Source organism: Dromiciops gliroides, chromosome 2 (assembly GCF_019393635.1).
Source record: "Dromiciops gliroides isolate mDroGli1 chromosome 2, mDroGli1.pri, whole genome shotgun sequence".
NCBI lineage: Eukaryota > Metazoa > Chordata > Mammalia > Microbiotheria > Microbiotheriidae > Dromiciops > Dromiciops gliroides.
The window spans coordinates 443,230,003-443,244,973 of NC_057862.1; the positions used below are offsets into that span (position 1 = coordinate 443,230,003).

Genomic DNA, 14,971 nt, shown 5'->3' on the forward strand with positions numbered 1-14,971 from the left:
CCTTTTTTATGACTGATTCTTAAAGCAAGGCATAATAAGATAGAGAAATCATAGGATATAGAGCTAGAAATGACCTTGATGATCCTCTGGTCCAACCCCATCATTTTATAGATGAGGAAACTGATACAGAGGGGAAGTGACTTCTTTATGATCTCAGAATTTACTTTTCTTTTTTTTGGTGGGGCAGTGAGGGTTAAGCGACTTGCCCAGGGTCACACAGCTAGAAAGTGTCAAGTGTCTGAGGCCGGATTTGAACTCAGGTCCTCCTAAATCCAGGGCCGGTGCTTTATCCACTGAACCATCTATGATCTTAGAATTTCAAAGGTAGAAGAGTCCTAGAAAGCCATCTAGTCAAATCTATACTTGACTGGAGGACTTACTCTAATATTTTTGATGACATGGGTGTGCAGATGGAGAGTAAGTAGCAGAGTTGAGATTCAAACCCAAATCCTCTACTTTAAATATGATATTCTTTCTGCTATACCATGCTAAATTACAGGGTGAATATTCAAAGTATTTAAGAAAAGCAGCTCACTTCACTTCACTTATTTAAAGTCATTGGGCATGCTTATTTATCACTTGCTAATTAAGTAGGGGTAGAGGTTTGTGGCCAAAGAGGTTGTCTGAGAATTTTAAAGTGAAAGTGTGAGAATGTCCATTGCTAATTAAATAGCAATGTGAATTAAAGACAAAGCATCCCTGAAATTAAGATGTAAATTAGTAGCAAAATAAAATTAACAATAATTTGATTATTATGAAACTTTTTGCGAGTAAACTTTGCTTTTCATGTATTCAGTGTAGATTTTACACTTAAAATCTGTTGATACTGACTGACATTATTGAGTCTCAGTGATCGCAGAAAGTCATACCTAAGAAAGCCAAAGGAGACCCTTGCAAGCTTGTTCAGATGTTTTTACTGGTACTTCAGAGCTGTTCAAGGGTATCTGTGCCCTATGCAAATTTTGAGAATTGCTCTTGTGTTATTGTCCTTCATAGACTTTGAGCCTTCACTGTGACACATACAAACTTAAACATACTGAGATATGTACTTTTGTATTACAAAACCTAAAACAATTTTTTAAAATGCCATATCTTAGGCAGTGCCAACTTTGTCAATTCCAGTTCTGACTCAAGCTGAGAGTTCTGGTGGAACATCTTCTAACAGTTATTGCTGACACTTAAATAGAGTTGGTTAGGTAAATCAGCAAATGTTTAAAGTGCTGTAGCACCTTATTTGTCATTCCAGGTCAGGAACTGGGAACCTGGTTTGAGTTATCTAGAAAAAAATAAAACATCTTTTAGCTTTTACATTGGAAAATGTGGCTAGATAATAGTGGCACAGCCACTTGTAGCAGCTTTAAACATTCAAATCCAATGAAATTAGCTAAGAATTCCCAATTAAATGGAAATTAACTGTGTAGTTATTGATTGATTTTCTATTTGATTAACTTCTTTGTGAGGTTTATGTGGGAGAATTAAAATCATGTGTGTTACATGTTAAGTGTAGAAGAATGTCAAAATTCTAAGTGTGATTGATTATATGTTGAGGGTCAAAGTTTTTTTTCTAAGAGACATTGTCTCTCTTACAATTTTAATTATAGTTATCTGCTGCTATTCTGAGATTTATTGCTGATGATTAAAATGGGAACTAGCACAGAAAATGAAAACAACTTTTCCCACTACCTGAGCCATATCATCTCAAACTTTGCAAAGTGTAATATCCAGTTTAAGACAGGAGAATGTATATTAACTAGCAAACTTTAAAAATATTTCCCATTTTAAACCTTAAGTAATCTAAAATGTTATTTTCAGCATGTGTTAAATAAAATGAAATATGAAATATTTATAGTTTCATTTTTAGCTGTTGGTTTTACATTTTATAAACCTGTCAAACATGCTTTAGCTGTCAGCCTGCTTTCAGGAAAGTATCAGAACTAAGTTGATAGAGGCCCAAATATCTTCTGTTAAGTTTGGGTTAAGAAGGATTTTAAATGACCATTTCCCATGCTTTATGTTAACACTTTAATCAACATATAACATAGCAAATATGTTTATTGCTTTAACACACTTCTGTAGTCTTTACTAACACAGTTAGTAATTCATAGTAAAACTCCTATGTGACAATTTTTCAGACATTTCATATTTCTAAAAATATTCTCTTTATTTTAGGCAAAATAATTTTAGTTTTACATTTGTTAGAGTTCATGAAAAGACATAGATCATGTAGACTTCTATGTTTTCAGTAAAACAGGTTTTTGATTGCCTCTAGAATATTATTGAAATCTTTGAATAGCTGTTAGGTGTGTTTAAATTTATAAGGCTATTATTTTAGATAATGACCTTATAGCACATTTTTTCTATGTATTTATTTGGTACTGTATTTGTTATAGAATTGATCCCCCCCCCCAATATGTTGGCTATAGTATCCTGTCTATTCCAACCTATATACACACATATTAATGCCAATGTTTATCACTGTGCTTTGGAACATAGTAAATGCTTGGTTGTTGATAGAAACTCTAGATAATTCTGGCTTCTTTTTCAGGCTCCTGGAACACCAATTATTGCACGGCAAGTGACACCAACAACCATAATTAAGCAAGTATCTCAGGCGCAGACAACGGTACAGCCAACTACAACTTTACAGCGTTCTCCTGTAGTACAGGTGAATAGTTACTAAAAATGACACTGTAGTCCTGAAATAATTTTAAGACCTCTGTTAAAGCAGAAGGTTTTGATAATGGGTGGGGAATGTAAAGTAATATTTACAATTAATGCCAGTGGTTTGATGCTGCTTAAGCCTCATAAGTCTATTATAATAAATACCATTTTATTTTGGGGTACAAACTATTGTTTGGTCTTTTCATTGCTAAAGATTAAAAGTGGTGAGTGAAACATTTTGTAAGTTTTAATCAGCTCTGTGAAAAAGGAGTGATACCTATTTTATATCGAAAATCCTTAAGGAATAGAAGTTAAATGACTGCAGAAAGAGTGAAAGTAAAGGGAGAGTTTTTGATTGTTCAGGAGATCTGTCCTTAAATCACTGGATGCACATCAGGTTTAAAAGTAAATAAGAGGGGCAGCTAGGTGGCGCAGTGGATAAAGCACCGGGCTTGGATTCAGGAGGACCTGAGTTCAAATCCGGCCTCAGATACTTGACACTTACTAGCTGTGTGACCCATGGCTCCCCCCCCCCCAAAGTTAGCTGATAAAATTTTTCTTATTTACTTTGGGGGGGGCGGGGCCATGGGGGTTAAGTGACTTGCCTAGGGTCACACAGCTAGTAAGTAAGTATCTGAGGCCAGATTTGAACTCAGGTCCTCCTGAATCCAAGCCCGGTGCTTTATCCACTGTGCCACCTAGCTGCCCCCTCTCAGCTAACTTTTTATTCTATCCTGCTTATCCATTCTCCAGAAGGTACCCAAATGGTAAAAGTGATTTTGGCCTATACAAAGATAGTTTTGTTCTAATTAATGAGAGAATACATTTCAGATAGTGTTCATATGTTTTAGAAAAATAAGAATGGGGTTGTAGGTACTGTAAATTATTTGATGTTTTGGTCTTAGATTAATTGAAAATTGATACATCAATTGAAATTTATAGTAAAATGATTTTCTAGGAAGTTTATAATAGATATTTAAAAACACTATTTATATAGTAAAACATCATCTAATTAGGAAGAAGTTATTTTTCCATTGAAAGTTTTGGTACCTTGATAGGTGATATATTTATGGAAATTAACATTTATATTTAGAAAGTAAATTTTTGAATAGCATATTAGACAATCAGGTTTGATACTTTCCTGATATTGTGGATAATCTTTTGAAAGACAATGTGAAATGTATCACCTAAAATTTTTTATAGAGTCATGAAATCTTGGAGTTGGAAGGGATGCCAGAGAACATTTAGTTCAACCTTTACTTGATCAGCTACTCTATAATATCCCTAAGTAAAATTCATTCAGCCTTTCAATTTCTAATGGAAGACCTCCAATGAAAGGAGATTCACTATCTCTTTAGACAGTTTATTCTACTTTTTGAGAGTTCTAATTATTAGGGAGTATTTCCTCAGATGGAATGGAAATCTGTCTTTCTGCATCTTCCAAATCTTTGTCTAGGTCTTCCCCCTAGGGTCAAGCAAATGAGTCTAATCTTTTCACAAGACAGCCCATCAAATACTTGAAGTTTGCTAACATGTTCCCTCCCTTCTCCTTCTCTTTTCTTTGATCCTTGTATGACATGGTTTTAATTTTCCTCATCATCCATCTTGCCCTCTTCTGGAAGCATTTCTGTTTGTCCCTGTCCTTCCAAAAATATGCTCAGAACTTAATAAAACATTTCATATGTGGTCTGAATGGGAAAGTACTCTAACCTATCTTGTTCTTGTTACCCTCTTTCTATTAATATAGCTTGAGAATGCATTCTCTTTTGTGATGCTCATATCATACCATTGGTTTATGTTGAACTTGAAGTCCACTAAAAAATCACACACTTTTCCCCATAATAAATAATTATTCTTTAGCAACATCTCCCCCATATTATACTTATGCAGTTGATTTAAAAAACAAACAAACCCATAAGATGTCGGAATTCATAAGTATTAAGTTTCAGCTCAGTGATTTGACCCATCATTCAAACCTCTTGATTTTTTTTTTTTTTGTATCTTGAGTCTTTCTTCCAGTAATTAGCAATCACTCTCAATTGTAGATTTGATATATATGCCATCATCCAAATCATTGATTAAAATTGTTAAATAGGGCAAAGGACAGATTCCTGGGACATTCCATTATGTACTTCCCTCCAGTTGACATCATTCTTTGGATTGGGTTGTCAGCCAATTTTGAATTTACCTAACTGTAGTTCGCATCCTTCAATTGGGCTTATAATGGTACTTAAAGAGATTTTTGTCACCTACTAGAGTGCAGGTATATGCTATGTCCAAAGCATTCCCATGTTCTAGACTAGTAACTATAAAAAAAAAAAAGGAAATAGATTAATCTGAAAGTAGTCTGCACTTGTGCATGATAAAACCATACAAATTCCTAGTGCCTCCCTTTCTATAAATGTACACAAACCATTCCTTTAATAATTTTTCTTTTTAGCAAAGTCAAACTCATTAGCCTATGGTTTGAAAAATCACTTTCCCCCTTTTAAGAAACCGTCACAGTCTTGCACCACCTGTCTTATTACTAGTTTTTTCGAGATCATGTGTAATTTTGTTGTCACATCCACAAGTACTTTTAGTACCTTTATGTTCATGACTGGTGACTTAAACTGATTGGGGGGGAGGGGAATGTAGATGTTATTTTACAATAATCTTTTCAACTTATCTTGGATTTCTTTTCCCTGTTAGCCTTTTTTTACTTAGTGTGTTTTTCTACTTTGTAGGAACCCCCCCCCCCCACAGAATAAATAGGATTCATTCTTGGGAGGTGGGTTTTTTTTTGTTTTTTTTTTTTTGGTGGGGCAATGAGTGTTAAGTGACTTGCCCAGGCTCACACAGCTAGTAAGTGTCAAATGTCTGAGGCCAGATTTGAACTCAGGAAACATGATTGATTCTTTTATTTCTTTATAGTTTATTATTTTTATCCCATGTATGTTAAAATAGCTACCCTATCTTTTCTTTGGTCTTCCTCTTTTCCCCAACATAGCTAAGAAGAATCCCTTTTTTGTTACTCATAGCCTTTATTGATTTAAATTTTTTGGGGGGATAAAATTTTTCTAAGATTGGTGGGATATTATAATCAATATCACCTCATAAAGCAATGAAATAGGGGAAGGAAAAACGAGTTTACATAAAACTTGGTGAGAGACTCAACTAAGCAAAATCATCCCAAGGGCATTTAAAAGTGAAACTGAAAGGACAACAAAGACAAAAATTGGAAAAGATCTGTGAAGATTTCTATAACAAACTGTTTTCTCCATCAATGACAGTGGAGCCACCACATTTGGACTCTAACATCACAGTCCCTGATGTGCTATAGGAAGAAATGGAAATGGCATTAAAGAAAACAAAGATGAGAAGAGCATCTGGACTGGACCAAGTATACACAAAGGAGGTCTGTGCTGGAGGTGATTCGATTTTGAGTGCATTGAGGGATTAATTCTCAAGGTATCTGAAAAAGGGAAGGATGCTAATGCCTGGAAAAAGTCACAGACCATATTATTACCCCAAAAAGACAACTGAGAAAATTTCAGCAACCACTGACCCATATGACTACTTTCTCACCTCTACAAAATTTTTATGAGATTTTATATATTGAGGGCATCATTGATGAAAGCAGGAGAAGGGAATAGGCAGGCTTTTGCAAATAATAATCTACAGTAGACCACGTCTTAACAATTACATAATTGACTGAACAGTGTAGAGAATGCAGTATACCACTGTGCTCATTGTTTGACTATAAAGAATTTAATTTTGTTGAGCAAAAAATCACCTTAAAGGGTTTCCTTCAATAAGGTGTCTCCTTGTCATTTGTCAAAATCACATAAAATTCTTTGAAAGATAGAACAACAGAAAGAACTTTTGGTTGACCTGGTTATTAATAATGATTCATAGTGATGCTTTTGAGGTGATCCTTAAAACCAGTTGATGTATGCTCATCAGAGATATTTGCTACCATCATGGAGATAGTTCTGCTCAGTGTACAGATGGAAGAGGGATTCTCTATAGATGGTGAGGTCCTCCAGATGTTCCTGTTTGAGGATGACATTGTGCTGACTACATCAAGACCTGGAACATTGCCTCCTAAATATGATCTAAAATCACTCTAAAGAGGTCGGCATAATAATCCACACAGGAAAAACCAAGTGGACAAAGAATTTTGCCAGTTGTCCATACTATGATATGAGTTTCAATGGACAACCCATAGAGCTGGTTCATCAATACGTATATCTTGGACATACACAGTGAATGGACAATAAGCTATGCCCAGAATTATACAAAAGGAGGAAAGTAGGCTGGATTGCCTTTAGGATATGGGTAGCACTTTCAATGACCCCAAGTTTCCTCCTGAAACAAGGTGGTGGTTTTTTTTTTAAACAGCAGTATTCTTTTGGTGATACTATATGCCAAAAGCCAAGGAATACTACAGTATTTGAAGAATTAAAGTTGAGGGCGATCAAAGGGTAATGGAGAGTTGCATTGTTGGCATGTGTAGGCTGCATCATATTGCCAAGGAAGAATTGCTTAGGAGGAGAGGCATAAAGGATGTCAGCAGGAGATGTATAACTGGAAAAGAAGGTGGGCTGGTCATATAGTGAGCACAAGGGATAAGTAAAGGACAGTGTGCATATGATGCCAAGAGATCTAGAGGAAGGCCCTAACATATTGGGTGGACCACCCTGTCCTGCCCCTGTGGAGGAAAGACATGGACAAAAGTACCATTGGATGAGAAGGCATGGATGGGTTCTGATCTGCACCACTGGAGGGAGAAATCACATCGATGAGCTCAAAGATGTCAGAGGAAAAAAAAAAGTCATTCATCACAAACTTCAGCTTTGTTTTAGCATTTCTCACACGCTTATCTGATACTCTTGTGTTCATTACCAGTTATCTGTCCTTGCTTCCATCTTCTGTATATTAAAACAAATCTGTTGGTTGATGTATTCCCTGTGAAGCCACATCATTATCTTTATGTAGCTTCTTTTATTCTTTAGCAGAATTGTTTGTGATCGTGGTAGGACTTCAGGCCATCAGATCCTATCTTTTATCAGATATCTTTTACCCTGCTTTCCCCTTCTTATCTTATTAATGAACTTTATGATGGCATTGTCATTTACTTCTAAGATTCCTATAATTTCTAATACAAAAAGTTTATCCCTATTTGTCAGAACTAGGTCCAGAGTAGCAGTTACTCTTCTGCCTTTTGAAGAATGAATTTTATCATGAAGGCAAGTCAAAATTTTCTTAGCTGTTCTACTTGTATCAGAGAGCTCAAGAAGATGTTTATTTAGTTAAGGTCTGTCTATATTCAGTAGTTGAATTTTAGTTTTTTGTTCAAGGTTTTGCTTAAAGTTAGTGATTGAAATTTAATGAGACTAATTCATTAATGAGAGCAATATAATCAAGTATGGCAGTTGTATAGATGAATTGGATTATTAACTTATTAAAGGCAAGCACCCAACATAAGTACAGGTAAGAACCTGTACTTACAAAAGACTGCCCCTATATCACATTTATTTGGGTTAGTAACTTTTTGGGGGGTGGGGGTGGGTGGGGCAGTGAGGGATAAGTGACTTGCCCAGGGTCACACAGCTAGTAAGTGTCAAGTGTCTGAGGCTGGATTTGAACTCAGGTTCTCCTGAATCCAGGGCTAGTGCTTTATCCACTGTACCACCTAGATGCCCCCCACCCCCCCAGCTGCCCCCTGGTTAGTTAGTAACTTTTATATCATGGTTAGTTATGCCTCAATGTGAATTAATTCCCCTTTTTTTCCTCTTAATATCTGAGGCCAGTTATAACAAGGGAATGCTAGTTTTGTTTGGAAGTAGGAAAAAGTCAGTAATTTGGAATACAGAGCACTTAGGTGGTGTTGATGTGGAGAAGAGGTACAGAAAGTAAGGTGGGATAAGAAGAAAAATAGACTTTGGCAATTAACAAATTTTTCATAGAAAAATACCACATGGCTGCCTGCTCCTAGGATCAGGTGTTTTTTAGTATTATAGTCTAGCTACATTAGCACTTAAATAAGCCTTTATGGACTGGCATAAAGAATCTAACTCCCATTTATAGCGTTGCTTCTATAGGCAAACATATTGTGGATTCCAAACGATTTACCTATTAATGAACTTCTGTATGTATATTGTTCATATGTTACCAATTGCCAGAGAAAGAAAAATAAGTATTTGAAAGCTAGGCTTGCAAACAAAGAATGAATATATTTAGAAATATCAGTAAACATTCAGATATGTTCATGTAAAATAGAACAGAAACCTTAAAAATTTGTTTGAGAGCCTTCAATTTGAGCTATCAAAGGTTGCTACTAGTATATGTTTAGTTCTACCAGATTTGCTCAATAGATTTGTTAGCAAAGTAATAATTCCCTTACTTTAGTATTTTATTTTTGTCTAAAACTGACCATCTTTTTTGTTTATCACATCTTTTTGAAGATCTTCCTCTTTGTGACTCTTTTTAAGATTATTATTTTTTTTTAAAAAGAATTGGAGACAGGATGGTTGGATAGTGTGTCAAAATGACCTACTACTACCTCTGAGATTTTAATAACCTTCTCAAGTGGCATATTTAATCTGTGTATTGTTTTAAATTTTAGCATGAATATCCTTATGAGAGGCATTTTGATATTTTTTAAGTACTGTTACAATCAATTAGTGAGTTAGAAAAATTTAAGATTAGGACAGCTATTGTAGTTGAAAGAATATTAATTTGGAATCAAAAGACTGTTCAAATTCTAAATGCCACTTACTATAACCTTGTGACATTAAGCAAATCATTTTACTTCATAAGGTCTTGGTTTTCTCTTCTGTAAACTTGGATGGAACAAAGAACTGGATTACATTTTTCTGGTGTCTTCTAGTTTTTTTTTTTTTTTGTGAGGCAATTGGGGTTAAGTGACTTGCCTAGGGTCACACAGCTAGTAAGTGTTAAGTGTCTGAGGTCACATTTGAACTCAGGTCCTCCTGACTCCAGGGCCGGTGCTCTATCCACTGTGCTACCTAGCTGCCCCCTCTTCTAGTTTTGAAAGTCTATGATTCTATGAATTAAAGATTGATAAATTCAGTGAGGAAAAGGGATAAGGGGGAGAGTGGTTTCTTATTTCCACCTTCCCTGAGTAGTAGGGGCCCTAGTTTACTAATTAAAATAATTATTATTAACCTTAGTTACTAGGACAGATTTTAACACTGACTTCTTAAAGCTAAATTATTTTTAATTCCTAATTTTGAAAAGATCAAATTCTATTGATATTTGACACAAGTACAAAGAGTTTTTGTATTAATGTAGTAATATGAAACTTTAGAGACACATATGTTTAATGCTATGCCATCTTATTGAAGTTAGAGCCTGTGCAGTCTTCAGTTAATAAATCATGTTTGTAACTCACTTTTTTAAACCTCAGCAGTTTTGTGCCATCCAGTGGTCAGGTTTCAGTATTGCAATGCCAGTTGATTGGTTGTATCTCTATGTAGTACCAATTTTGATATTTCTAGTAGCAGTAGGAGGTTAAATTAATAGTAGCTGTATCTGAAAGCTGACTTTGATTTCATTATGTGAAATGCAGTTACCAACTCTTTTATATTTGTTGTAGCCTCAGATTGTTCTGGGTAGTACAGCACAGACAGCTGCATTAGGAACAGCCTCCACTGTACAGCCTGGAACTCCTCAGAGGACTGTACAAGGAGCCACAGCAACTTCTGCTGCCGCCACAGTAAGACCATACTTTCACTTTATTCTAAAGCAGGGGTTCTTTCCCCTTTTGGTGTCATGGATCCCTTTTTTGCCTTCTGCTGTAGCCTTTGGACTCCTCAGAACAATGTTTTTAATCCCGAAAATACATAGAATTGAAAGGAATCAATTATAGTGAAAATAAAAATGACTTTTTTTTCCATCTAAGTTCATGGACTTCCTGAAATCTAGGCCATTACTTCCTTAGAGGTCCATGGACCTTAAGTTAGGAACACCTGCTCTAAAGAGATATGTGGATACAAAATAATGTTTGTCAAGCACATTAAGGGTCCATTATATGGAATTAAGAAAATTGTTCAGTTAATAATGATAGTTTACATTTATATGTTGCCTTAAGGTTTGCAATGTGCTTTCTGTTTATCTTCACAATAGCAGGAAGCAAACCTCCACTAAATTCCTATCTTGATTTTACATCGTGACATGGAATTGACCCTGGGTTTGTGAAAGTTATGCCAACAGAGCACAGACTTTTGAAAGATTCTGTACCGGCTCAGTAATGGACTTTGTGTCTGTTGTCTAAAGATTAGCCTGGTTGATTTGGATCTACTGATCACTGTAGTGTTGGTACAGCAACTCATTAAATAAGTTTCCCAAAAGGTGGAAGGGATTGTCATCAATATCAGTGCCCGGACTACCCTTACCACTGATATCACAGATCTCTTATTAAGTATTTTTAGGAGGGGAGCAAATCAAAGCTCATGTTATAGTTTTTCTTGTGATAAAAATCTGTTTAGTTCCATTCTCATTATCTATATACAATATGACATCAATTTATACTTTATTTTCACCCCAAGGTAACATTAATTTTTGAATATACAAAAAAGAACCTATATTCTTTTGCTTTTAAAGATTTTCATGCCAGAATTCTAGAGGTATGAATTTTTGCATCTTTATGAAAATATCTTTAGTTAAGAAATATAAAGTAAAAGAAATGTACATATTCCAGTGGAACTAGGAGGCATTAGTGAAAAATTTCATTTTGGGTAACTTGTTTTTACATTTAACACAGGAAACTATGGAAAATGTGAAGAAATGTAAGAATTTTCTATCTACGTTAATAAAACTGGCCTCATCTGGTAAACAGTCTACGGAGACAGCAGCAAATGTCAAAGAATTAGTACAGAACCTGCTGGTAAGAACACTTTTTTTGGGGGGGGGGTGAGGCAATTGGGGTTAAGTGACTTGCCCAAGGTCACACAGCTAGTAAGTGTCAAGTGTCTGAGGCTGGATTTGAACTCAGGTCCTCATGACTCAGGTCTTCCTGACTCCATCCACTGCACTACCTAGCTGCCCCGGTAAGAACACTTTTGATCAATAGTATTTTGCCTTAGCATACATTTTTATGCAAAAAAAAAAAATTGTGCTTTGATGTATGATTAAATAGGACAGGTGTGAAAAGAAAATACATCACAAAATCTGGTGAAATGAAAAAGCATTATTTGGACAAGATGGACTGGATTCTATTTGGTGGGGGGGTGTCAAAATTATAATGTATTTTAGATTGATAGATTTCGACTATATAAGAATAGCTTCTGGAGGAAGCCTAAGCCCAACTTTAGCTTTGGCCATTTCCAAACTGATCATTCTCCTCGTCCCTTTCCATAAGAAATCAAACTCTCTCTGTTGGACCTTGAGCTCTGATAGCTGAGCTTTCACCTTATCCTGTCCAGAACTAGATCTCCTTCCACTTCCTGGCCATTTCCGAATGGTTTCACCTGCACTTTGCTTATCTTCCTCATCTCCTTCCTATCAGAACTACAACTCTCTCCCTGGGACTGTGAGTTCTCATTAGGTTAACTTTGTCTTTACTGGAACCAGGCTACCATGCCACCTAATGCTGCTATGAGGTAAGCTAGGATTCCTGACCATCCTCTTTCTCCAGCACCCTTGAGGCTATACTTAGGCAAGGGGGACTGGTGGCATTGAAGGACCATGTCCAATACTGCTGGGAGGTTTCTGGCTTAAATTTTGTGCATTTCTCTGGAAGAAGAGATCAAATAAAGATAGAAATAAAGTGTAGGGACCAGAGATGAAAACATTTTAATATGTTAGCAAGATGTTAGCACTCTGCTGCCCCTTTATGAAGTGTGAAAACGTCCCTTTATTGAATTACAATGGGAAACTGACTTGTGTGGGCAAAAGATTATACATGCCCTTAATAGACAGTTTAGTTAATCAGTTTTAGACTTGAGATCATTCAGCAAGTAGCAAAGAGACTTTTGATTCCCATACAAATTGGATACATATTCTTTATGGAGACAGAGCACTAGCTTTTTAGGCAGAAAGCATGACAGTAGAAAAGAGAGATGACTATGGATTAAAGAGAAAAGGCTGTTACTTTTGAAAGTTGAACTATAGAGAAATGAGCCCACTTGCTTGTTGTGAGGAAACTTTCAGAACTAGATCACATATCAGAAGTTTGATTCTGAGAATGGCAAAATTGGATATCTCAATCACAAGGGAACTCTTTTGTAGATAATTAGGGAAGGGCTGAAATACAGAGACAACTCCTACCCAACCCAGAGCTCTCTTAGAGTGGTCCCAGGGGAATAGTCAGTAGTCTTAGACAACTATGATAGTCAAATTGAACCATCTGCAAATTTTGGATTAGGACTACTGGCCAATATGAAGTCATCTCTTGCCTGACCTAATAATCTAGTTGGAGATTTATAGGAGACTGTAATAGCAAGAGCCATATATAAATTTGAGATTATAACTGTAGGTCAGAAGATGTTAATAGCCATCCAAAAGCTCAAGAGAATATAGAAGGAGTTCAAGGATTATTTGACTTGTGAACAGAACTATGACAATTTAGGAAAGATGGGAGAGACTTTGTACTTCCAGGAGTATGTTACTTTTACCACATTTGTCCCTTACATGCATTTCCCTCCATTGTACTCTTAAATTTGTGTTCATTGTTCCCATTTGTAGAAGAATATGCCCCGTATTTATCGGGGGGGGGGGGGGGGGGTTGTAGCAATTTTTTTTCCTATGTCATTTTAGTAAGTGATGATTTTGAGTTGTGTTTATTGGCAGTCTGTTAAGAGGAATTCCCTGGTGGGGTCTCAAGAGCTATAATTTTGAGAGTGTAGATTTGCAAGGTATCTGACTTGTGAGTTTGAGTTGGAATAGCCCTGGAATGAACATAGGATCATAGTTTTAGAGCTAGAAAAGACTTTAGAAGTTAGACTAACCCCACCCCTCATTATACAGATGTGAAAACAGGAGCACTGGGAGGTTAAGTGATTTGCTTAAGGGCATTCAAAGGAGTTAGTTGTAGAGAAAGAATTTAAACTCAGGTCCTTTGACTACAAACCCAACACCCTTTTCATTGTACCATGCTGTCTAAACTTTGTATTGCTGAGCAGCAGCCAAACTAATGTCAGAGAATATCTAGAGAAAATTTTAGACATAGTTACCTGTATGTGCTTGAAATCTCTAACTTGGATAGCAAAAGTAAATCAAATAAGACATAGCAATGCTATAGTAGTTACACCTAGATAATATCTTAGCCAAATTTAACCATATAAATCAAGTAGTATTGAGGACAAGAAAGGCAATAATCATTTCTGAAAAATTTGAAAATCTATGAAAACCAGAAATGTCATTATATTACTACAAATAAGAAGAGGTTTGACAATAACAATAGTTAATATTAAATTGCTAGAAGAAGGTAATGCTACTGAATAAGTAGATTTATGTATTAAACCTTCCATTCTACTAAGGTGGTGAATTTCATTATGAATGTTGTTTTTTTTAGGATGGGAAAATTGAAGCAGAAGATTTTACCAGTAGGTTATATCGAGAACTTAATTCTTCACCTCAACCTTACCTTGTGCCTTTCCTGAAGGTAATTTATACATTCTTAATCCTTTGATTCTTTTTCAGTATTTGTGCACTTGGAACAATGAGAAGAAGCAAGATTGTTTTTTTAAGAAATAAAAAGAGTACAGTAGTTCTAAAGCTATGTGTGCATGCTTAAATTGAGTTACTTGCCCAGATTTTTGAAAGTCTTCTTTAAATCTAGCTCCATGACAAAATTTAAGTATACTCTTTTAGAAAAGCTACCCTGAAAATTATTAGATATCACAATACCATGAAGTAGTACATGTTTTGACTACCTTCAGGAAAATAAGGAAACCCAGATTTCTGGATTTGCCAAGTAAATATAACTGTCAGTTGCTTTGTGGACAATTTAGGCATGAGTCCAGGGATTGACTTTTCTTACTCTGGGAGGCAGTCCCTAATTCATGTTAGAAATTAAGAACAAACAAAAGACTTGGTTAGCAATATGTTTCTAGAGAGAAATTAGGAGAATACAAGTGGTGCTAGATTGTATATTGGGGATATTTTTATTAATAGCAACAAATCAGACACGTAGAAAATATTTTCATAGATTTAATGGTCTTTGTGGGTTTTAGTAGCCATGTGAAAATATGGGAGACATGGCTACGTAGTGGGAGTAGCTTTAGCTAGAAAAAAAATGAAACTTTTCTCCTTAACTTGGGCGACAAATGTTTTTATATAATGTAGGATTCGATCCTATGAT

General features: G+C 35.6%; 1 protein-coding gene across 1 annotated transcript in view; it reads left to right on the top strand.

Moving 5' to 3' along the window:
- The window catches only part of TAF4 (TATA-box binding protein associated factor 4), a 158,752-nt gene that overhangs the window by 119,370 nt on the left and 24,411 nt on the right, over positions 1 to 14,971 (top strand). The window contains exons 4-7 of the mRNA XM_043980110.1: positions 2,546 to 2,665; positions 10,265 to 10,384; positions 11,432 to 11,554; positions 14,183 to 14,272. Coding sequence (XP_043836045.1) covers positions 2,546 to 2,665; positions 10,265 to 10,384; positions 11,432 to 11,554; positions 14,183 to 14,272 — 453 coding nt within the window. The remainder of the gene's footprint in view (positions 1 to 2,545; positions 2,666 to 10,264; positions 10,385 to 11,431; positions 11,555 to 14,182; positions 14,273 to 14,971) is intronic.